Here is a 23,619-nt window from a genome sequence, read left to right on the forward strand (position 1 = left end):
TTCTTTTCTTTCTTTTCTTTTCTTTCTTTCTTTCTTTCTTTCTTTCTTCTTCTTCTTCTTCTTTCTTTTCTTTTCTTTTTCTTTTTCTTTTCTTCTTCTTCTTCTTCTTTCTTTCTCTCTTTTTCTTTTTTTTTCTTTTGGACTGTTTTTCTCTTGTTTCTCCGCTGATTTTCCCCGCTCAGGCTTTCCAATTTTGTTATTGATTCCAAAAGAGGGGTACGAAAGAAAAATGAATGAGACTCAAAAGGGGTAACAACGGATAAAGTGTTTGGATAGCAGGACAAAATGCCTTCGTCATTCCAATCTCCAAAACATGCCAAGTACAAACTACACAATTAAACAAGCTAAGGAAAATATACGTAAAATCTTTTGATTGCACCAGGATTAATAACCATATTCACACATTTGCCTTCTACATTTGTTTGGACAACACCCACGGTACCACGAACGACCCCTGCAAACTTGGGGCAAACTTGCCTTTGGCTTCAAACCGATGCGGTATGATGCATTTCAACAGTATTTCTGTATGTTCTATCTGCCCCAGTTTCACATAATTTGGGCTCGAAGTGATCTCGAAATGCCCTTACTTATTTCCCTCGAATGTCCTTACATCTTCAACATTATTTCATTGCTTCATTATTAAACTGACTTTTAAAAACCAGGCTGATGGTTATGCGTGCATGTCATGTCACTAGAACCAGCATGGAGAGAATTGTAAAAGGAGAGGAGAACTAAACAAAATAACTAGAAATGGCGGGAAACAGAGAATTGCAATAGACTGACGGTGAAAGGGTTTAAACAACAAAACAAACAAAATAGACTAGGGTTACAATCCTTGAACAAACCTAGACAGTGCTAAACAAACTATTACGACTAAACAAACAAGGCAATGTGAAAAGATAGAAGGGTTTGAGTCACAAGACAATATCCGGATTACAACCCTAAAAATAACCCGGACAACAGAAATGACAACAAAATAAACCACCAAAACTCCACTCTAGCTAACCAAGAGATGGAACGTCTTTCCAACCACCAAACTTGACACCTTAGCCACTGGATTGCCCATTAAAATTACTGGGACGTTCACCAATTTCAATATCATTGAATTCATTCAACGAGTTTCCGAGAGATTCTCATACTCCCTGTCGCCATGGGTCTTCCCCACAATATTTTCACCATCATGTGCGGGTAAAGGATTCTGTGCAATGTTCTGGGTGGCACTGTCCTGGACCGCAATTATCCTTTCCTGAATCATTCTTTCTATCTCTCTTTTCAAATCCCGGCAACTTTCGACATCGTGCTCCTAGGCATTGGAATGGTATTCACACCTTTTAGAAGGGTCAAAGCGTCTTGCACGCCTGTCCACTTGATTCGGAGGAATCGGTGCAATCAGGTTATAATGCTTTAGTTTCTCAAACAAGTCTGCATATGACCCTCCGATGGGGGTGAAAGTTTCCTGCTTCTGTGCCCTCTCTTGCTTGAAATTTTGGCTGGCTCACAAACCGGCTCCAGGGGGATTCTTGTAGGCTCTTGGGGGTGGGTAGGTGTTTTGAGTTGGGTAGGTATTTTGTGAGGTAGGTGCGCGCCACTGCGCGTGGGTAGAATGTTGGGGGTACGTTTGGGCATGGTGGACAGAGAAGTAGAGATCATGGGGGGGGGGGGTAATAATGCTGTGGAGTGTGGGGGTAGGTCTGGGGACGGGGTCGAGGTTGATGGTAATATGGTGATGGGCCCCTGAAGCAAGTTCTCGAGTCAACTACCGCCACATCTTCTTTCTTTTTCTTTCCCAATACCCCTCCAGTGCCGCTCTGGATAGCCTGGGTAGTTGCCTTGATCGCCGAATAGCTCATGATTTTATCGGATTTGAGCCCCTCTTCAACCATACTTCCCATTTTCACTACCTCGTTAAAAGATTTTCCTACTGCTGACACCAGGTGACCATAGTAAGTAGGCTCCAAAGCCTGCAGGAAGTAATTAACCATCTCGCTTCCTTCATCGGAGGATCGACTCTTGCCGCCTGCTCTCTCCACAGGAAATCGTATTCCCTGAAGCTTTCCCCGGGCTTCTTCTCAATTTTAGTCAGTGACAGATGGTCCGGGACGATTTCGAGATTATACTGAAAATGGCATGCAAACGCTTGGGCCAAATCATCCCAAGTGTACCATCGGGCATGATCCTACCGCGTGTACCATTCCAAGGCCGCGCCACTTAGACTTTGGCTGAAGTACGCCATCAATAACTCGTCCCTTCCCCCATCTCCTCTCATTTTACTACAAAATCCCCTTAGATGGGCTATCGGAACGCCGTGTCCATCGTACAGATCAAACTTGGGTAACTTGAACCCTGCTGGCAACTGGACATCGGGAAACAAGCACAAATCCTTGTAGGCCACACTGACTTGGCCACCCAATCCTTGCATGTTCCTGAAGGATTGCTCCAGGATTTTTACTTTTCGAAACATCTCTTCCTGTTCCGAATCCTTAAGCAGCTTATTAATTTCCACCGAGAGCTCAAAGTGAGGGGTGTAGAAATATGGCTCAGGAGCTTTAAAGGTAAGCTCAGGAGGGTAGTATTGGCTGTCGTGAGTTTGAAACAATGGCTCACTGGGAGATCTTTGCAATGTGGCAGGTGGAGGCACCACAAAGACAGGGGTGATTGGTGGAGGAGGGTTTTGTTTGGATGGTGGAGCTTGGGGAGGATAGGAGGTGGTACCATAACTCTGTTGGTAGAAAGGGACAGTTGGAGATGAATTCATAGTAGGGAGCTCCTGAGACTGAGCCGAAGGCGGGATATATGCTGGATTGGCGGGATAAGCTGGCACCGGCTGACCCTTAGCCCAGGCCTGATGCATCTCGGCCATCTGCTGCCTCAACTTATACATCTCTTCCTTCATTGCTTTGACATCTACCACTTCTACCTCTTTTGACGGGTCCACAATACTGGTATCTGATTCTTGGCCTGCCATGTTCAGTTTGTTTTTTGACCGGGTGTTGTAGGAATGGGTCGCCAGGATGCCAACCAACTAAACCACCTGCCTGGACTTATCATCAACAACAACTTTGTTAGCGGTTAGAGCATTAACGAATAGATAGCCACCCATTTGGGGAATGAATGCACCTAAGCAGTTAACGATTTCTATTATGCCTTTGCTTGGTTGCATGCGTCATCCCGGCTTTCTTTTCCTTTATTTGGCATGCTTGTTCTTTGCTTCAACCTCTCGCTCTTCCCTCTTATTGTCCATTGTTTGTTTCTTGCCTTTCCCCCCTTTTTCCTCTTTTTAGGATTTTCCCATTAATAAAGCTCCAATTATAAAAGTTACTAGGTTATTTGTTTTCTTGAAACAGACTCGAAATACAGACTCGATGATTAAAACTAGATCAAGAGTACATCAAAGCTTCACATCCTGGGGCCCGCGGGGCATCACTCGGCATCGCCCGGGCCTGCGCAAGACTGAGAAGGCTTCAATGTCAACTGTGACTATTTAAAGAAAACTGGCCATGTAATGACTTATTTTGACTTAAAAAACAAAGTGGCTATTTTTCAAAAATTTTATTTTAAGATAACAAAGATTCGGTTTTGCAAATACGGCCTTTCAGCACTTCCGAAAGGGAGATTTTAAGGTTGTGCCCGCAAACCGTTTTAAAATGACTCAGGGTGGCTGTTCTTGTAAAAACAGCCTTCCGGCGCCCTTTTGGGGACATTCGGCTTATTTTTAACAAGAATGGCGTCACTCGACTTATTTTGACAACAATTTAAAAACTTTTGATATTTTTTTGACTATTTTTGAAAAGGGATGGTTGGACCCGATGAGGGTTGCCTACGTATTCACACCTGATGAGAATCAAACCAGCGTAGTTCGGGCAGATTTGCCAAAATCAAAGCTATTTTGAACAACAATTTTTCTTTCTATTTTTCAAATATTTTCTCCTTTTTTTTCCCTCTATTTTTCAAAAATCCGACAGCATTTCGGTACTATTTGGGTATTGGTTTTTTTCTAAATTATGTAATTAACTCTCTACACTACTATTTCTTTCTTTCACTTTTCCCAAATATTCAAGCAGGTCAGCATGCGAGTCTGAGAAAAATAAATGCACATGCAACACGTAACATGCATCAGGGTGGTCTTTTCATATCCGGTTATCTGTCCTAGACGGACCCAACCCCTGTGTTGAGTCCCCTAAGTCATATGCACGTGATGCAAATAAGCGCTCCTACTATGGATCCGGCATGGAGTCAAGTTATTCTAGGTTCAAAACCTAGGTATGTGTTCTAGACTGTGTACCTGAGTGGACAACTCGAGTCGAGGAGGGGGCTACGTACCGGGAACCAAAAGGCCATCCGACTTAGTAGCTTATCCGGCCTCTTTCTTATTTCAGGGTATGACACTAACAGAATAGGGAGTCTCAACCAGTAAGCACATCCCCGGAGGTGAGAAGAGAAGGGTTTTGCCACAGTTTATATACAGTTCAAATAATATCAAAGCGGTAAAAAGCAACATTTGCACACTAGGTCCAAACATGTAACAAAATCAGATAACAGATAAAGCCAAACACAGCAATATATCTAAGCTTGAATTCTGAACCCTGAACCGAAGTTCTGGGTTCTTCTCCCCAGCAGAGTCGCCAGAGCTGTCACACCTCCTTTTTCGCTAATACACCCCGGGAAACGGTATAATAAAAGGAGTTTTTCCAATTAAAGGACAATCGAAACAGGATTCGTTTATTAAGAGATTCAGAGTCTCCACTTGGGAGATTTATGGTGTCCCAAGTCACCGGTTTGAATCCCGAATCGAGGAAAAGGTTTAACTCTGTATTACAGTCGCGAACCAGAAATCCGGGTAAGGAATTCTGTTAACCCGGGAGAAGGTGTTAGGCATTCCCGGGTTCCATGGTTCTAGCACGGTCGCTCAATTGTCATATTTGGCTTATTTATTTGATTTTAGTACATGTTTTGACCTATGTGTTTTCAACTTTGAACCGCTTTTATTATTATTATTTTAAGGGAATTGCAACGTCGGGAAAACATGTCTCGAACCACGTCACATAAATGCACCCGCGATCTTTGACACATTTCAACTCTGTTGAGATTTGGATTTGGGTCACATAAATGTGCACCCGTATTTAGGAATGTAAAATTATTAAAAACGCGCCTAAAGTGGCTAACGTGTTATTATCTTTGCGGGAGGCCGTGAAATTTACTAAACGGCACGCCCCGAATTCTAAGTATTTGATATAAGCATTGAATGAGGGCCCCGCAATTTATGCGTTTTTGTTTGGCGAGGCTCATCTCATTTATTATTTAAAGGCTAATCCTAAAGTAAACTATGATTTTATATTTAATTTGTCTCTAATAATAAAGGAAAATAGTCCTAATTTAATTAGCCTGCCAAAGTATCCCTACAAAGATATTCAAGGTTTTGGGCCCTTTAAATTGGCCCTCAACCGATTCAATCTTGACTGTGCAAAGGAATAATGCCTAAATGTGGGCTTTGCAGACGTTAATCAGGCCCAAGATTTCCTACCGGCGAGCTGTCCAGTTTAACCCAGAACCGAATCAACAAATGGGTGATAAATCGTAATTGAGCTGACCTTAACAGTCAAATCCATGCATGTCAACTTTAACCCAATTTCATATATATATATATATATATATATATATATATATATATATATATATATATATATTCAACTCATGCACCTTAACAATCTACATACTCAGTATGAAATTCAACAGTCCACTAAGTGCAACCACCACATATTATGAAATTTATTTGCAGGCTGAAACTATAAACGAATCGCTGAAATGAACTACTCATTTTTAGGGCAGTCAAGTGTACGTAGGGGTGTTCATAAAAACCCGAAAAACCAAACCAAACCGAAAACCAAACCAAACCGATACTTTTTGGTTGGGTTTGGTTTTGGTTTTGAATTTTAAAAACCAATCAAATTTGGTTTTGGTTTTTATTTTAATAAGAAAAAAAACCGAACCAAACCAACTATAGGAGTAGCTAATTCAAATTCATTATTACACCTGTATATATGTATATTCTTATATAAAGTTTCAAAAATTTAATGGTAATTGTTAATAGTTTGCACTTTTAGTATAGTTCTTTACCTTTACATTCTAGTTTGATTGGTAGTTTTCTTTTGTTAAGTGTAAGAATCCATTTCGTGTTAAAAATAATATATTTTTAATTGAGTCCTTAAATTATTCATCACTATTTGATTCAATTATCATCAATATATCTTGGTAAATAATAGATTTCTCAAAGGGCAATTGATTTGATAGTGTTAGATTGAAAATGTGGTCTCCAGAATATGTGTTTGGTAGTGTATGTCTTATATTTAAGAAAAAACCGACAAATAACCGAAAAAACCGAAAAACCGACATAAACCGAATCGAGAAAAAACTGACTTAATTGGTTTGGTTTGGTTCTAATATTTGAAAAACCGACTTACTTGGTTTGGTTTCTTCTTAGGGAAAAACCGATCCAAACCGAACCATGAACACCCCTAAGTGTACGTGAGTTTATATAGTTGTGAGTGTGCTGTTTCCAGGTTTAAACAAGCCTATACACTCTGATGATTGCAAATAGGACTGAGTTAACATGGCTGAGCCAATATCATATTCCAAATTCAATTGTCCTGATATACCAAACCAAAAATAATCAACTAAACTGTGGTCTAACACCACTAATAGAATATTCGTATAGCTATGATAATTCAGCAGTCCCAACTTCTAACAGTCCTAGTTATACAAATCATGTAAAACTAGATTAAGCAAATACATAACAATCAGCACATGTCTAGGTGTTGACAGATAACTATCCAAACGAGTACATCTCAAGCAACCAATTCGTGAATGAGTTTTATTTCAGCTCCAACTCAGAGTTACATCAATTTAAGGTGTGTACCTGGAAGCCAAATTGAAATGAAACAGAAGAAGAGAATCATCAACAGATTGAACAAATAGCAGTGTTAATCACAGGTCACAGCAGCAGAGAAACAATTTGAAGTTCAGAATGATATCACTAAACCCAGGAACAATAGCAGACGAACATCAACAACAAAAACCCCCAGAATTGCCTTGACTGAAACCAAACACACTCGAAAATTGACCCAGGAAGCTTCTGAAAACTTCGGCAATCAAAAGCCTAAGCTAGACGATGCAAATCAATACTAAACCTAGATATTAGCTTTAAAACTGCAATTGAACAATGTTTTGTTTTGAGTTTTTGTTGCTTTTTGGGTTTTTCTGAAAATCTAAGATCTAAAAGAGTTTTTGGATTTTGAATTTTGAATTTCAGCTGATGGAAACTTGGAATATTTTTGGGTGGAATTCTAGAGGCTAAAAACTTGTGAATGAAGCAAAGAAGACTACCTTTTATAGGCATCAATGAGGGCAGCCTTCAGATTTTGTGTTTGCCCTTTAGTCCTTATTTTAATTTCAAAATGGTCCTCTACTTATTGACTTGTGTTTCAAGTTATCTTATTACCTTTCTAAATTTCTAAAATGAACCTTATTCTAGAAGGATCTAGGGCATTCTAACTAAACCTACAGCATTTCTGTCTAGTGCTAGTTACCCAAAATGCCCTTGAATTCATTTGGAAATTACCTATGTGAAACTTATCAGCTATAACCAAACACTCCCTAAAAGGATTAATCCATCTAACGAGCTAATTCTAATTAGAACTAAGATTAACTCTAATTGAACTATGTTCCAAAGCTGATAATAATGAACAAATTAAAATGTAACCCTAAGATACTAAAATCAAATTAACAAGAACAAAATCATGAAAATCAAACCCTAATTTAATTCAAGAGTGAAAGCCAAATCAAAACCAGAAATTGTAACAAAATAACTCACTGATTCAAATCAAAAATCAAACAAATCAAGAAACAAGACAACAAAAGATCAGATCAAATTAATGCCCTAAGTTAATCCTAAAATAGATGAAGTACTGAGATGAACCGAGAACAAACAAGAACCAGGAAATTAATACTTATAAAATCTGCGGATAAAACACAAACAAAGAGAATTTAAACAAAACCCACTGACTGACAATTATCACAACGAGAAATTAAAATAAACAAAAGAAATAATCAAATAAGAAGAAGAGACCTTACTGCTTTAGCCCCGAACACGATTGACTTTCAATTTCAACCGTGAGATAACATCAATCGACTGTTCTTAGTCAAGACAGTCAACTAACCATATCCACGATGAATTAAGTCCAAAACTCGTGAAGAAATTGGGGAAGAAACGATGCCCGCCAGTCCCTGATTTTAGATTAGACATTCGAGGAGCTTGAGGCATATTTGAAGTAAAAGGGGTGTGGATCTGTGATGTAGGGGGTAGAGGTGCACATACAGTGTAAATTTGGTGAGGTTTGAGTGGCGGCGCCGCTGTGCACGGTGGTGATCGACGCCTAGGGTTTGGTGGATTTGAGGCGATTGGGTAGGATTTGAGCCATGGGGGTTTGGGGTTCGGAAAGAGGAGGTCATGGGGAGTCTGTGGTGTAATTTTTAGGGCCATTGGTGAACGCCGCGGCGGAGACGATTTCCGGCCGGCGGCTTAGGGCGGAGGGACGGTGGTGGTAACGCCGGCGTTACAGGGGGGGAGTACGAGGAAGGTAAAAATATTTTTAGGGTTTTGGATTATTTTGGACAATTTTATTTGTTGTTTCAAACCGATAAGAACCGTTGGATTAATGAAGATAGACGGCCCGGATTTATCGAAGCCAAACAGCGTCGTTTAGGGGGGGGGGATATTTGGACCGGGGCAAGGGCTTGGGGCATTAGGCTGGGATTAATGAATTAAAAGGGGCCCAATTCCGGGTCCTCATTGAGACAACCTTTAAATTATTTTTTTTTTTTATTTCTTTTTCTATTTTCATTTTGTATTTGTATTTTTGCTGATTTTATTAAATACCAAATTCAAAAATAAAACCCACATTGACTTCCAAAATTTACTACAACTTTACCTTAATACACTTAATTTACTAATTTAAACACAAACTAAGAAAAGTTAAAACTAAAAATGCAAAAAGACCATTTTTTGTTATTTTCTTTATTTTTCCTTAACTACTAATTAATCCTAAAATATGAAATTAAATCCTAAACAAATGCGTATTTTTTATATTTTTCATGATTTAAACAATAATAAACGTGCACAAACAAATGCAAACAATTAACAAGAAATGCCGCCAAAATTCATAAATTGCAAATAATGAAAAGAAGTTGTTTTGTTTTGAATTTATGGGAGTAATTCATATAGGGCAAAAATCACGTGCTCACAAGGGCAGTTAGTGTTAAAAACGTGAAGTATAGTGACGAAAAGCGAGTTAAGTAAGGCAGTAATCGAACCAATAAGGGGCTGTTGCCCGGATGCGAAGTCGGCCTGCAGATACCTTGGGGCCAAGGTTCGAGCTGGGCTCGAGCTATCGAGGGCTATCGGGAATGGGATAATAGGCAGAAATATGGCTAAGCAAAGCTCTATGTTATCAATATTGAGAAAAGTAATGGAGAACAAATGGGAAAGCAATAAAATGCTAGGGCGGCCTCGGGCCAATGAGAATAGACAATTTAGAAGAAAGAGGGAGAGAGAGAGAGAGATATTATTGCATTTGTGGAGAAGTAGAGCAACATTAGTCCCTTACAAGGTAGGGTGAGTGCCCTTTATATAGGAGGGGAACTCGGTAATAAGTACGTGTGTATTAATTACAAGAAAACGAGGATGGGACGGCTTGATGCAGGGCCTCATTGTAGGCTCTAGATAGGCCGGGCCTATCACACATTGCCATGTGCCTAGGGGGCTTCCCCCTCTGTCCTGATTTCGGCCTCTGTTTCCTCCAAGTCGGGCTTCGACGAGCCCCGAGGCTGAGAACCCGATTGCGGCCTCCCGCCCTCGGGGTCTCGGGGCATGCTTCCAAAATATCATGATAGCGAGAAATCTAGTCTTCTGATTTTTCCGCGTACAGATAGTCTCCGCGTTTCCCATGCCGGAGTGATGGGAAACGATTGTGACACTTGATTCCTCAAGCTCCTTTTGGCGACATTATGCAGGCGATTTGAATCCTGGCGCAATATTTTGTGATAGATGGCTTATCTCATAGATTCCTGCTCGCTACTCTTTCATTTCCGCTCCTCAAGGCAAAAGTACTGTCGCTGATTCATTTTTTCAAGGATGCCGTAATTGCATTCGTCGGTCAATCTTCCAGAGCTTTGACGACCGTGTCGTTTTCACCCTATGAATGAGGGCGTTTTGGCGTTGTTTTTCTCATCTCAACACTTCTGTTGGCACGCTTGCCTTTTCCTTCTCATCATCTTCTTTTACCTTTGAACATCATGATAGAAGCTTTCGATCTCAAGGCTGTTTGGAGGAGTTCCTTTGGACTGCGTCGTGGCCTTCTACCGGGGCCTCCCTTCGTTAAACATAAGCGTGCTGTTTCGCTACTGTTGCGGTCATCAGTATATTGGCCTTTGCCACTGCTGTTGGCCCGAGGTGGTGATGGATGGGGAGTCGGCTTCCCCTTTGCGTAGGTAGCTGTTCGGATTATGCACCGCTGCTCCCTCTCATACCCAGGCCTGGTGTGGAACTTCATCCCTAGGGTTTTTCCTTTCCCAAGGGATAAAGTGGCACTGCTGTTGAGGTCGTGGCCCGCCGAATCTTCAACCTTTGGCTTTGGCGGGCTATGTCTCTTTCCTCTACCTCCTCTGCGTCCCCTTCTTTTCCCCTTCTTCATCTTCTCCGACGGGGATCCCTCGGGGGATTGAGCTGGGAACCTATGGGAGGTGGAGGTCGAAGGAGTCACCCTCGAGGATACGTGATCGAGGGTGCGGCGCCCTAGGATGTTGATACCGAAGATGGATCCTCGCGGGCGGACCGGGCGCCCGGGTTTCATCACATGTACATCCTCCCGTTCCTCCGCTTTAGGTGTAGATTCCTGCATGCTTTTGTAATTGTATGTCACGATCCTTCGGGGCTACTGTACACAAATTTTCATAAATAAGAATATATTTGGCTGACTTCTGCTTCCCTTATTTCGTTTTGTATCTGTATGCTCTTATGCCTTTCAGAGCTCTTTGAATGTCTTCTTTTGTTTGTTGGCCGTTGATTTCTGCCGTGAGCGTTCATCCTGGTCTCCAACTGATTGACATGGCTCTCCTCTGAACCATCGTCGTGCTTTGGACCAATGTTGATTTATTTGATGGGTTCAGGCTGCCGAGGCTCTTCGAATTGTTTGGAGACCGTGCGTCGAATTCTGGGGCCTTCGGGAATGTTATCCCGGACGAAGGTCACGTCCGGGCACCCGGGGGTCCCTAACGACCTCGATGTAGATAATTATTTTAGAATGTATAATAGTGGCTTTTGCTGAGGAGTTTGTCTGTGTTTGGGCGCTTCCTTGGGACCTTGTGGGGCTTCGGAAATCGGAGCTTCCGGTGTTTATTCCTCTTCTCAAGGAGAGGGGACCACGAGACTAGGCACTTGCATTTCATCAAGTATCAGCATTTAAAGCTCACTGAAGCCCTATTTCTTGGGGCCGGGGCTCATGACGTAGAGTGCTGCTTCGAGCATGGAGATAATATGCACGACCCTTCGAGTCTTGACTTCTTGTTGGAGGATGTTTTCTGGACCGGGTATCGACTCATCGATTTCTACCGAAGCCGTTGGCTTTCCGGACCTTGCCTCGAGCAGGTGAATCATCGTTGCTTCTCTCATATAAGTGGGGCTTCAGTGATCGGCTTCTTTGTGTGACTTTACTATTTTTAGGTAGCTGCACTTCCGTTTTGGCATAGGGTTTCTCTTCTCTTCAGGTGCAAAAGGTGTTGGTGCGCGCCGTTGCTTTATTTTGTCAGTTTTACCATAGTCATGGCAGCTACTTTAGAGCCGGCATGGCAAAGAGCGGAGAGTGCTGTTCCCGATGCCCGAAAGTTGAAGGATTTTGCTCTGGAGATGGCGTCCTTGATTAGAGAGGAACACCTGGAGATGGCGAGGCGGTACTACGGGTGGAGCGAGGGGGTAACACTGCAGGTGCTTTCCCTGGATGAAGGCATCGCGGATTCCGCTAATGGGTTCTTGAGTGTGCACCTATACCATTTCGTATTTGGCCCTCCTGATAGGGTTGTGCTTGATTTTTGCTTGAAGTACCGAGTTACCCTGGCACAAATTCATCCGTCATTTTGGTAAACTGTGCTGATGATGAGATTCTTTGCGAAGAAGGCCGGGCTTGAGTTTACGCTCGATCACCTCATTAGGCTATATCGGCCCTTTCATCATTGCGGCCTGCTAACCTTGAGGGGTCGTTCGTCCATGCCTATTGTTGTTAATAACGAGGAAGCAGGGATCGAGAGTGGGCCAGTTGTTCTGTTCGAGTTCGGACGATCGATATTATCCCTGTGGAGTTTTTGCCATTCCCTGAAGGGTGGAACCATGCACGTGAGTGAGGCGCTTTTCAGATTTTGCACATAACGAAAATCAGGTAAGTAATAATGTTATCTCTCTTATTGCAGTGACTTCGTGGATGTTGGGTGAAGTTCATGATCTGCCCGACTGGGTCCGGAGGCTGATGACCCACTCGTCCTGCAATGAGCGCAAGTGGCGAGCTGTGCTTCGCTTCAAGTGGGGAGCGGAATACCAAGGTATGTGCGTATGTTGCTTTTGCCCTACCTCCGTATACCCGAGGTAACACTTTCCCTTCTCGTCTATACTAGATTCGACGTTTGCAGATATCGGGCGGTTCCTTGGAGTGAGGCAACATTTTTCCTAAGAGGAGATAGAGTTATTGGCCTTCGGGCCGAGGGATGATGGTAGTAAGAGGGATCGGAGTCTGCAATGCGACGGAGCCTTTAGCGGTGCTGGTCGGGCTCATATTTTTTGTGACGGGGCATAGCCCGACTCTGCTATTCCCGGAGTGCCTGATTCCCGGCGAACGGCTCCTTTGAGTGAACACGCCGTGCCTGGGGCTGGCTCTTCTGGGTTCGCAGGGGCAGGATCAACAGAAGCGTATTCCGATTTGGAGGAAATCCGTCATTTTTACTTTGTGGTGAGTCTTTGGATAGTTTCCTTGTATGCCGTATCCTCCTCCTTCCATTAATCTTACTTGTGCAGGCCTGCGATAGGCTTTAGTCCGAGCTGCTCCGTCAAGGGGCCAAGTTTCAGAAAATTCTAGATGAGGGAGAATCTCTTAGGCTTCTTTGCAAGGAGAAAGAAGTTGAGCTGCAGCATTGGCGATACGAAGCGTACCGGAGCTCAAACTATGCGAACTACTTGATGGGGTAGGTAATTTCCTGTAGTACGTGCTTCGCTTCTTTCTAACCTTAATGCTAATTTTTTCATGTCGTATCAGTTGCAAAAAAAGGTGGAGGCCTTGGAGTACCTCAAAGTCGACGTAAACCGCATTAGGGCTTCTTGTGAGGAGCTAAGGGACCAAATGCAGGCTCAAGCTTTAGAGGAGACGAGCGCCTCGGCTAAGGTCTTTGCCTTCGAGGTCCAACTCAACTTGACCCTTGACAATGCCAAAGTTCAGGCGGATATGATTGAGAGACTTAAGTCTGATCTCTCAAAGGTTAGGGCCGAGATAATCGATGCCCGAGCGGAAGCGACATTAAGCCAAACCAGGGCTGATCGTGAGATGGCGATTGGCATAAAGGATGCTGCTGATGCCCAATCTGAGCTGAAGCGAGCCCTCGACCGGGAGAAGAGGATCGAGGAATATGTTTGTTGCCGATCCCGCAGAGAGGTATTCGAGGAGGTCGGTGCAAGGGGCTTCGTTCTCTCGGAGGAATTGGCTCGATCAAGGGCGGACGAGCGTGACGCTCGGTCTCTTCTTGTTGACGTTGCGGAGAGTGAATTCGACAAGTTGTAGCCCTTTAGCGTAGAGTATAAATTTTTCCGTTTCGTAGCTTTGTTTCCGATATTCGTAGGGCATTCCTGTAGCTGGAGAATGCGCTTTTTCGCGCATGTAATATGTAAGAAGAAATTTGAAGTTTTATTTCTCATGTACCTTCCTTCTGTCGTTACCTTCGATTAGGCAGATTGGTTTTGGCATTTGGTGAGGTCCTCACAGACCTGGGACCGACCTGACATATCCGGAGATTCTTAAGTGCAATTTTTGGCGCGAGCGGGTGTCGCGGCCTCCGTGCTAGGCTTGGGTGTTTATGCTCGGTATCCGAGTCGGGTTCCGGCTCGGGCCTTCTTGTCTTTGAATTTTTTGTGCCCGCTAGGGCATGTAGTAGTCATTTTCATCTTTTGCCTTTGGGGCATTTTTCGCTTCAATTGCTTTGGGTCCAGTCTTCGAGTCGAGTTGTGATTCGAGGTTTAATCGATCCTCGAGCTCTTCCCTGCCTGTATGGGCGGAGGGAGATAGTCCTCCGTGCTCTAGGTTGAAATGACCTCGTAGGAGCATGGCTTGGAGATTCAGTCGACCGACGTTGGCATTATTTGAGCTGTGCCCTTAGGCGTATCGCAGCTTAACTCATTTTTGGGTCCAGTCTCCGAGTCGCGTTGCGATTCGAGCTGTAATCGACCCTTAAATTTCCTTGATATTCTCACCAGTAGTAGTGACATTTATGCCGTGCCCTTAGGCATTTTACAATTTTTGGGTCAAGTCTCCGAGTCGCGTTGCGATTCGAGCCCTTGAATTTCTTGAAGATTCCGGCCGGGGACAATGGCATTCATGCCGTGCCCTTAGGCATATTGCAATTCTTGGGTCCAGTCTCCAAGTCGCGTTGCGATTCAAGCTGTAATCGACCCTTGAATTTACTGGAGATTCCGGCTGGCGACAGTGGCACTTTTGCCGTTTGGTTGTTGAGACCTTTTACTATGTGGCCCGGAGGCTTGCATAGTTAACTATTTTGGATCCGGTCTTCGAATTGGGTTACAATTCAAGCTCACTTTAATCCTCAAGTTGTCAATTCTTTAGCTGGCGACAATGGATCTTACGCTTGTTTGGTCGTAGAGACCTTTCAATATGAGGCCCGTAGGCTTGCTTAGTTAACTATTTTGGATCCGGTCTCCGAATCGGGTTACGATTCGAGCTCACTTTAATCCTCAAGTTGTCAATTTTCAAGCTGGCGACAATGGCTCTTACGCTTATGGTCGTAGAGACCTTTTAATATGAGGCTCGTAGGCTTGCTTAGCTGGCGACAATGGCTCTTATGCTATTTTTGCCCGCGAGTTTTTTGTAGGCTTTGTTTCCGCTTGTTAAGGTCTTTTTTGAATATTTTTACCTGTCCCGTCGTCGCTTCTAAAAGGACCTCGATTTCAAGTCGTCGTCGGCGATGTTTTGAGCACCTCGTAAGGTTCATAGCTCGTAGGTCGAGTAGATCGACGCTCTTGCAATTTGGAACCGACGTGGTCGGAACCACATTTTTTTCCTTTTGAGGGAAGCTTGTTTTTAACCGGTTATTTCCTAAGTATATTCGGAGTTTGCGACAGTCGGGCATCCCCAAGTCGCATTATTTTTGCTATATCAGCCATTTTGACCGTAGTCATATGCATTTGGCCGTAGCCATTTTTGATCCCAAATGACAGTTTAGGCGTCTACACCGAGGGTATGCCCTTTAGGGATTCTTACAAATGCGACGTGTAGCCTAAATTGGAGGAATTTTCATGCATGTTGAGGTCTTACAATGTGTCATGCCTATTGAGGTCTTACAGCTTGGAGAATAGATCTAGTTATGCCGAGGCTGCCCGCTAGGGGTCTTACAGTTTCGAGTTTTCCAGTTGCATGGTGATCAACGGTAGTCTCCGAGTCATCGAGCCCAACGTTCCGACTGCTTTTTGTGAACTCGGAGTTGCCTTATAGGGGCTTGATGAGCCCAACGTTTCGACCCTGGGGTCATGTGGGTGCCAAATTGGTTAAGTCTTCGAGTATCTCGAGACACATCCGGCGGAGAGGTCTTTGCTGTGAATACACCGAAATAGCCTTTTTCGAAGCATGAAATGCCTAAAAAAAATATTCTTTATTGCTCGGCAAAAATATATGCTGTAAATACATGTTGTCCCATTGTTGTGAGTTCGGCCCGCACGGGTGCGACTTCTCCGATTATCTGATGTGTTTACATGATTCCGTATTGGAACTTAGAAGAGAGGATTGCGATCTCGTCGGATTCCTTTCTTGGGGGTATGCTTCCCCGCTAATAATCTTGCTGGCGAAACCTTCTTTATGTTAAAAACCCGGTTGAGGAAAGAAAGCTAGGCAGGCCCCGTAGGGGCCTCAGATCCCCGAGTGGGGATTAGAACTACCGAATGCCTCAGCTAACTGCCTGCATACAGGTTAGCAACGTTTCGGGGAGCGAGTCCTGTCACAGCCCTCTGCTACGTTCGATCAAGCCTTACCGAAGATGTGGTTCTGCTTACCCTTTGATCCCTTCGAAGGTGATGCCGACGATGGGTCATATGGTGAGGGATCTCTTCTCGTCGCGTGTAGCTCCTTTTCAAATATTTTAGTTCCGCGTTTGTCGTGGGGTTTCACCCCTTTGGCGAAGCAGGGTCGAAGTCACCTCCGAGCAACAAATCCATTGTCATCTGTATAAAATGTCCGTGCCTTGCGTGCTCGACGTACCAGCCCGAGCTCGGGCGGGTTGCATAGAGGGAGCGACCTGATTGTTGTGGCGATTTGCATCAGGAACCCATCGAAGATTCGAGGCGCGAGAGCGATGTCGGTCCGGACTGCCCTATCGGCTCTGGCCTGACATCGTCGATATAATTGGCCGAACTACCTGTACTCATGAACACATGCTTTATTTGAATAAGTCAAATAAAGGAAGGGGATTACCGATACGTTGATGCGAGACCGAGGCAAAGTCTCGGCATCCTTTCCCTCGGGCGCAAGGGTGTCCTTTCGGAGCATTTTCCAGGACCATCCTTTTCCAGTGATGGTCACTTGCACTCTACGCTCTAAGGATCTTTGAGGGGTGCCGCCGTCCTTTTACAACTGTGGCAATATGCCGTGGCTCGCCGGCTCCATTTTTCCCGATCTCCTTCTTCTCGTGGAGTTGTATCTGAGTTGTCCGCCTGATGATACTTGGTGGGGACCTCTGTTGAACAACGTAGCTGTCTCCCTTATGGGCCAGTGACCCCGCACCGGGCCATGGTTTTCTTGACGGGGTTTCAGTCGGATAGGTCCGAGCCGCCTTGCGTTCCTGGTTTCGCTTATGGTGATCACAATGCCTGGTACAGCAATGCTGACATCGTGCTCTGCCGGGCGAGGTTTCCCTGCCAGCTTTGCCTTGTTGAATTTGGTTCCATTGGAGGTTCCTCAAGGTTGTTGTCCTCAAGCTATTGCCTTATTGTTGCGAGGCGGGCTATACCTCGAGTCTTCCTTTCGTTCGCAGCGCACGGATGATTCCTCCATCGCTCGGTGTCAGCTTCCTTGGCGGGAGTCTGCCTGGATATGCCGGACTCGAGGAGGTTTCTCGAAGGTTGTCCATGGCCCTGATTCGGGGCTGGTGTCGGTTGCGGGCATCCAACCAAGCCTCTGTCGGGTATCTGATCAAGCTTCGCTTGAAATGCCCTGGAGCCATTGGGTGTGCTTCGTTTAGGCTTCAGGAGAAGGCCCGTGTTGCCCTATCAGGGAGTGGGGTGCGGCTTCCCGCGGCATTTTATTTCTTCTTTGTTCGGCCTACGATGCATTGGGCCCTCTCGGTATTGCTTTGATAGCACCGGCGCATGCTTCCATGGAGGACCGTGCTGGTATGGTAAGCGGTTCCGTGAGGTCAAGTGCCGGGTAGTGGCGCTGCATCATGGTTTCTTCCGGGAGAATCTCTTTGAATCTCCTTATCGGGACGGGCTCGAACCCATTATTTTGGAGGTTGCTGTCCCTGGACGAGCATGTGTAAGTGGTGATGTGCCCGTAAGGATTCGAGGTCCTGTCACACCCAGAAAGATCCGTAATTCCTGACTTTTGTGAAATGAATTCCGGGATCGTATCTTCGAGAGACGGTTGCTGTAAGAGCTTCCACGAGCCTGATTCGATCCTTTCGATGAGGTTCTCCAACATCCTTATTGCGACGGGGTAGGTCGCCGATCCGTCGTTTCTCAATTTCTCGGGTACTTGCTCGACATAAGGATATATTTCCGGCGTTGCCGCGTTGGGAGTCTCCGGGCAACTTTGCAGCCAAGCGATAGGCAAATGTCGTTCCTGCAACATTTCAAAAATAATATGAAGATTAACTTCCTGTTCTACCCGGGCCAGGATGTTTTGGGCTTCCTATTGGTCAACATGTTGTATGCCACCATTGGTGCGCGCAACTCCATTGACCCGCTGCGCGGCGTGCAAGCCCGCGTCTGCTTGAACCGATCTAGATGCTTTATCGGGGTCCTGCAGTGTCGCGCTAGCCGCCGGAATAGCCATATTGTTTTCTCTTTGATCTGCGGGGTTGTCGTTCTCGATTTTGCTTATCGAGCCGGACATTAACCTGAAATCAAAAGATCTTGGGCAAGAAGAAGTGTGAAAGATAACGTGTGTTCGTGTGACGAAACTAGTAAGAAAATAATCACTATTATTTTTAGCCCCACGGTGGGCGCCAAACTGTTTATCGTGAAAATGGTAACAACAATTAAATTTGTAAATAATTCTAAAAATACGTGATCTATTCCGGAGCTAGTTTGTTAGGGAAGTTAGTGTTAAAAACGTGAAGTATAGCGATGAAAAGTGAGTTAAGCAGGGCAGTAATCGATACAATAAGGGGCTGTTGCCCGGATGCGAAGTCGGCCTGCAGATACCTCGGGGCCAAGGTTCGAGCCGGTCTCGAGCTATCGAGGGCGATCGAGAATGGGATAACAGGCAGATATATGGCTAAGCAAAACTCTATGTTATCAATATTGAGCAAAGTAACGGAGAACAAACGGGAAAACAATAAAATGCTAGGGCGGCCTCGGGCCAATGAAAACAGACAATTTAGAAGAGAGAGGGAGAGAGAGAGAGAGAGAGAGAGAGAGAGAGAGAGAGAGATATTATTGCATTTGTGGAGAAGTGGAGCAACATCAGTCCCTTACAAGGTAGGGTGAGTCCCCTTTATATAGGAGGGGAACTCAACAATAAGTACGTACGTATTAATTACAAGAATACGAGGATGGGACGGCTTGATGCATGGCCTCATTGTAGGCTCTAGATAGATCGGGCCTGTCAGACATAGCCATGTGCTTAGGGGCTTCCCCCGCTGTCCTGATTTTGGCCTCTGTTTCCTTCGAGTCGGGCTTCGACGAGCCCCGAGGCTGAGAACCCGATTGTGGCTTCCCGCCCTCGGGGTCTCGGGGCATGCTNATATATATATATATATATATATATATATATATATATATATACACTTTTGTATGTTATTACCAAAAAAATACAACTTTTATATACTTTTACAGTTACCAAATATAAATAATTTTGGTCACGAGCTAAAAGTGATCTTTGCCTAAATTTAATACTGACATGAATGTGAGGAGAACTCAGTACATGGGTCACTATGGTTTCCAGCTTACTTGGCAACTACAAGAACAAGATCAATTCTTGTTCTATTGACTCAAACTGAATATATATATATATATATATATATATATATANTGTTGTTTCTTGAGGATTGTTGTTGTTATTCTTTGTGAATTGTTGTTGTTGTTGTGTTGTTTGTGAATTGTGATTGTTCGGCCGAGGTAATAAGGGTGGCCGAGGTAATAAGGTTGGAAAGCGATCGAAATCGCTATTGAAATGAACTGTGAACAAATTGTGAAATTATTGATGTGGAAATGTGGAAAGGGAATCAGGAGAAATTGTAAACTTGTTGGTTTGGTTGCTCTTTCTTTGTGGATTTGATTGTTGTTTCCAGAGACTGCAAGACAGATTGATGAGATATTGCAGTACAAGCAGCAACCTACTGAGACCTTGCAGGAAACTTGGGAAAGATTCAAAGGGATGCTAGTGAAGTGTCCCCACCATGGTATTCCAGACCAGATGCTCGGCCAAAGATTCTACATGAGGTTAGCAGACAATTTAAAAGCCAATGTAGATGCTTCAGCCGAGGGTGCATTTTTGAGCAAGACATTCACAGAAATTAAAATCCTTCTTGACAAGATGTCCCTGAATTCGGGGTGGATGACGAGAGGTACGACCCTGACACCAATAGTGCATTCAGTTCCTCTTGACCCAAATAATTCGCATGCAGAAAACATAGCCACACTCATGACTCAGATGAGTATATTGACAAAAAAAATTGATGAGATGGGTACAAAGCAAGTGCATATCGTTGACACAATAAATGGAGGACTATGTACACCTTGCAGTAATCAGTCTTATGTGTGTTCATGGAGTGGAGAAGGTGACAACCAAGGGTTAAGAGAGGATATGAATTATGTCAACAATTTTGGGGGTCAGAGACAAGGAGGATAACAGTGGAGACTAGCATCCAATCAGCAGTACAGACCAAACATTCCACAATCTGGAGGTATGCAGCCTCAAAACCAAATGGTGTCATATTAGAGACAACATTGCTATCCATAGCAGAACCAGCAACAATTGGCATATCAGCCACCTTCTCAGCAACAGGATGACAAAATGGTAAAAATCAGGGGTATGCTTCAACAACTCATTGGAACAAATGGTAAGATGCAGGAAAAGTTGGCAGTGCATGACTTAGCAATAAAGAATATTGAAACTCAATTGGGCCAGCTGTCCATGGCCTTAAATAACCGCCCCTAAGGAACATTGCCGCCGACACGAACATTAACCCCAAGGAGAAAAACCCGAATCAGCTGATGGCAGTAAGTCTCCAGAATGGGAGAAATTTAGACATGGAGCAAGAAGTTGCGTAATCCAGCAGAGAGACTACGCCAGCCACTCCAGTTCCATTAGAGGTAGATGAATCAGCAGAACTTACTGAAGTGGTGGTTGAACAGTTTCAAGACCATAAGGGTAAGGCTAAAGAAAGTGAACAAGATGCATAACAGGTGGTACCTCTTGTGCCACAAAACCCCAACAAAGAGAAGCCAACAAGCAGTCCACAAAGGGTGATACCTGCACCATTCCCTTAGAGACTGGCAAAACAAAAGAGAGAAGATCAATACAGAAAATTCATGGAGATGCTTCGTCAAATTCAATTGAATATTCCTCTGAAGGATGCTTTGAGGGAAATGCCAGGCTATGCAAAGATGATGAAGGACCTAATGTCACGAAAATTTGACTTTTAAGACCTGTCCACAGTAACTCTGACATAGACATGCAATGCAGTAGTGACAAGACCCATGGCTCAAAAGATGTCTGACCTAGGTAGCTTCACTATTCTGTGTACTATTGGGAGTTATGCCTTTGAAAAAGCATTGTGTGATTTAGGATCCACCATAAACTTGATGCCTTTGGCAATATATACAAAACTGGGCATTAGTAGAGCTACCGACTTTGATGTTGTTGCAACTGGCTGACCGCATGGTTAAAAAGATGACAGAGATTCTCGATGATGTGCTAGTACAAGTGGGAAAGTTTGTATTCCCTGCAGACTTTGTTATTCTGGATTGCCAGGAAGATGCAGAGATACCCATCATTCTAGGGAGTCCATTCTTAGACACTGGGAGAGCATTGATTGATTGTGAAACTAGGGAATTAAAAATGAAGTTGAATGATGAAGAAGTTATATTCAGCGTTTAACAATCCATAGGAGACCTAGTGAATATGCTAATTGCTCCCTAGTGGAGGTTGTGTATGTGATCCTGCATGAAGATGATGAGATCCTGAATGCTAAAGATCCATTGGGAGCTTGCTTGACAAATTTAGAAGAGATGGATGGTGAAGGGTTGGCAGAGTGGGTCATGGAACTCGAAGGCCAAGGATTCTGGAAGAGGGAACCTCAGTTCGAGTCCCTAGAGTTAGAAAAGAGAGCTATACCACCTGCAAAGCCATCAATAGAGGAACAACCCCGACTGGAGCTGAAACCGATCCCAGCTCACCTCAGGTACGCTTTCTTAGGGCCTAATTCTACTTTACCTATTATTATATCATCTGGTTTGCTAGCTGTACAGGTAGAGCAACTCCTATAGATGTTACAGGAATGTAAAACTGCCATTGGTTGGACCATGGCGGACATAAATGGTATGAGCCCAGTTTTCTGTATGCACAATATTCTCTTGGAAGAAGGGCAAAAACCTTCCAGAGAACATCAACGAAGGCTGAACCCGAATATGAAAGAGGTGGTGATGAAGGATGTGATCAAATGGTTAGATGCGGGTATCATCTTCCCCATCTCTGACAGCAATCTGTTTAGTGTGTGCTGAAAAAGGAGGAATGACGGTCGTACAAAATGAGAATAACGAGTTGATCTCGACTCATACAGTCACGGGATGGCGGATTTACATGGATTACCGGAACTTGAACACAGCCACTCGGAGGGACCATTTTCCCTTTCCGTTCATTAACCAAATGTTGGACAGGTCAGCTGGGCGATCTCACTTCTATTTCTCGGATGGATATTCGGGGTACAATCAGATCTCAGTAGCCCCCAAAGATAGAGAGAAAACATCTTTCACATATCCATATGGCATCTTTGCCTTTCGGAGAATGCCTTTTGCGCTTTGTAATGCATCAGCTACACTCCAACGGTGTATGTTTTCCATTTTCACGGACATGGTTGAAGACATTATGGAGGTATTTATGGATGATTTCTCCATGGTGGGAGATTCAATCGAGGACTATCTTCACAATTTACAAAGAGTGCTCAGAAGACGTATGGAGACAAGTTTAGTGCTGAATTGGGAAAAGTGCCATTTTATGGTACGAGAAGGGATAGTGTTGGGGCATCGAGTGTCTAGTAAAGGAATCGAGGTTGACCATGCTAAGGTTGACGTGATTGAGAAGTTGCCACCGCCTACTTTAGTCAAGGCAGTGAGAAGTTTCCTTGGGCACGCCAGGTTCTACAGGCGATTCATAAAAGATTTCTCTAAGATTGCTAACCCTTTATGTAAACTCCTTGAAAAGGATCAACCCTTTGTGTTTTTTAATGATCGAAGGTTGGCATTTGAGAAGCTGAAGAAGAGATTGGTGACTGTACCCTTCATTGTTGCACCCAACTGGGAGCAACCGTTCGAGCTTATGTGTGACACAAGTGAGTATGTGTCACGACCCCAATTCGCCCTCCATGAACAAGTCGTGACGGCACCTAGTCCCTACGACTAGGTAAGCCTAACAATACGGAAAACAATACAACTTGCTGAGATTAATAATTAAAACTGAACAGCTAAAAGAAAACTGTATATATAGATGCCACTTGGCATATACAACTCAATAACGCAGAAGTCTACAATACCATACCAAAACCCGGAAACTCACGGGAACACAAGCTAGCAGAAAGTAGTATACTGCTCTAACTTCAGGATGTCTAAAACAACAGTAAGAATGGAAAGGCTAACTGCTAAAGCTAGAATATGATAGAGACTCCTTGGTGTGCGGACGCGACAGATGTACCTTGAAGTCTCTGCTAGATCTCTCCGCCTCGAGGGTGATACTCCTAGGTAGAGGTACCTGGATCTGCACATGAAAAACATGCGCAGAAAGGGCATGAGTACACCACAGCGGTACTCAGCAAGTGCCAAGCCTAACCTCGGTTGGGTAGTGACGAGGAAGGTTAGGGCCCTACTGAGATAAA

The 23,619-nt window shown here is 44.1% G+C and overlaps 1 protein-coding gene across 1 annotated transcript; it reads left to right on the forward strand.

Annotated features, from left to right (window-relative positions):
- LOC109227723 (RNA-directed DNA polymerase homolog) lies at window positions 22,263–23,004 on the forward strand. The gene is made up of 2 exons (XM_019392921.1): window positions 22,263–22,866; window positions 22,985–23,004. The coding sequence occupies exons 1-2, from the start codon at window positions 22,263–22,265 to the stop codon at window positions 23,002–23,004; spliced, it is 624 nt and encodes a 207-aa protein (XP_019248466.1).

The sequence above is a fragment of the Nicotiana attenuata genome, chromosome 6 (assembly GCF_001879085.1).
Source record: "Nicotiana attenuata strain UT chromosome 6, NIATTr2, whole genome shotgun sequence".
Taxonomy (NCBI): domain Eukaryota; kingdom Viridiplantae; phylum Streptophyta; class Magnoliopsida; order Solanales; family Solanaceae; genus Nicotiana; species Nicotiana attenuata.

Excerpts from the sequence above, each read along its gene's own strand:
- LOC109227723 (XM_019392921.1), top strand. The coding sequence starts at position 22,263 with ATGACGGTCGTACAAAATGAGAATAACGAGTTGATCTCGACTCATACA. Across the intron at positions 22,867-22,984 it reads TTTAGTCAAGGCAGTGAGAA|GTTGGCATTTGAGAAGCTGA; the intron begins GTTTCCTTGGGC and ends TAATGATCGAAG.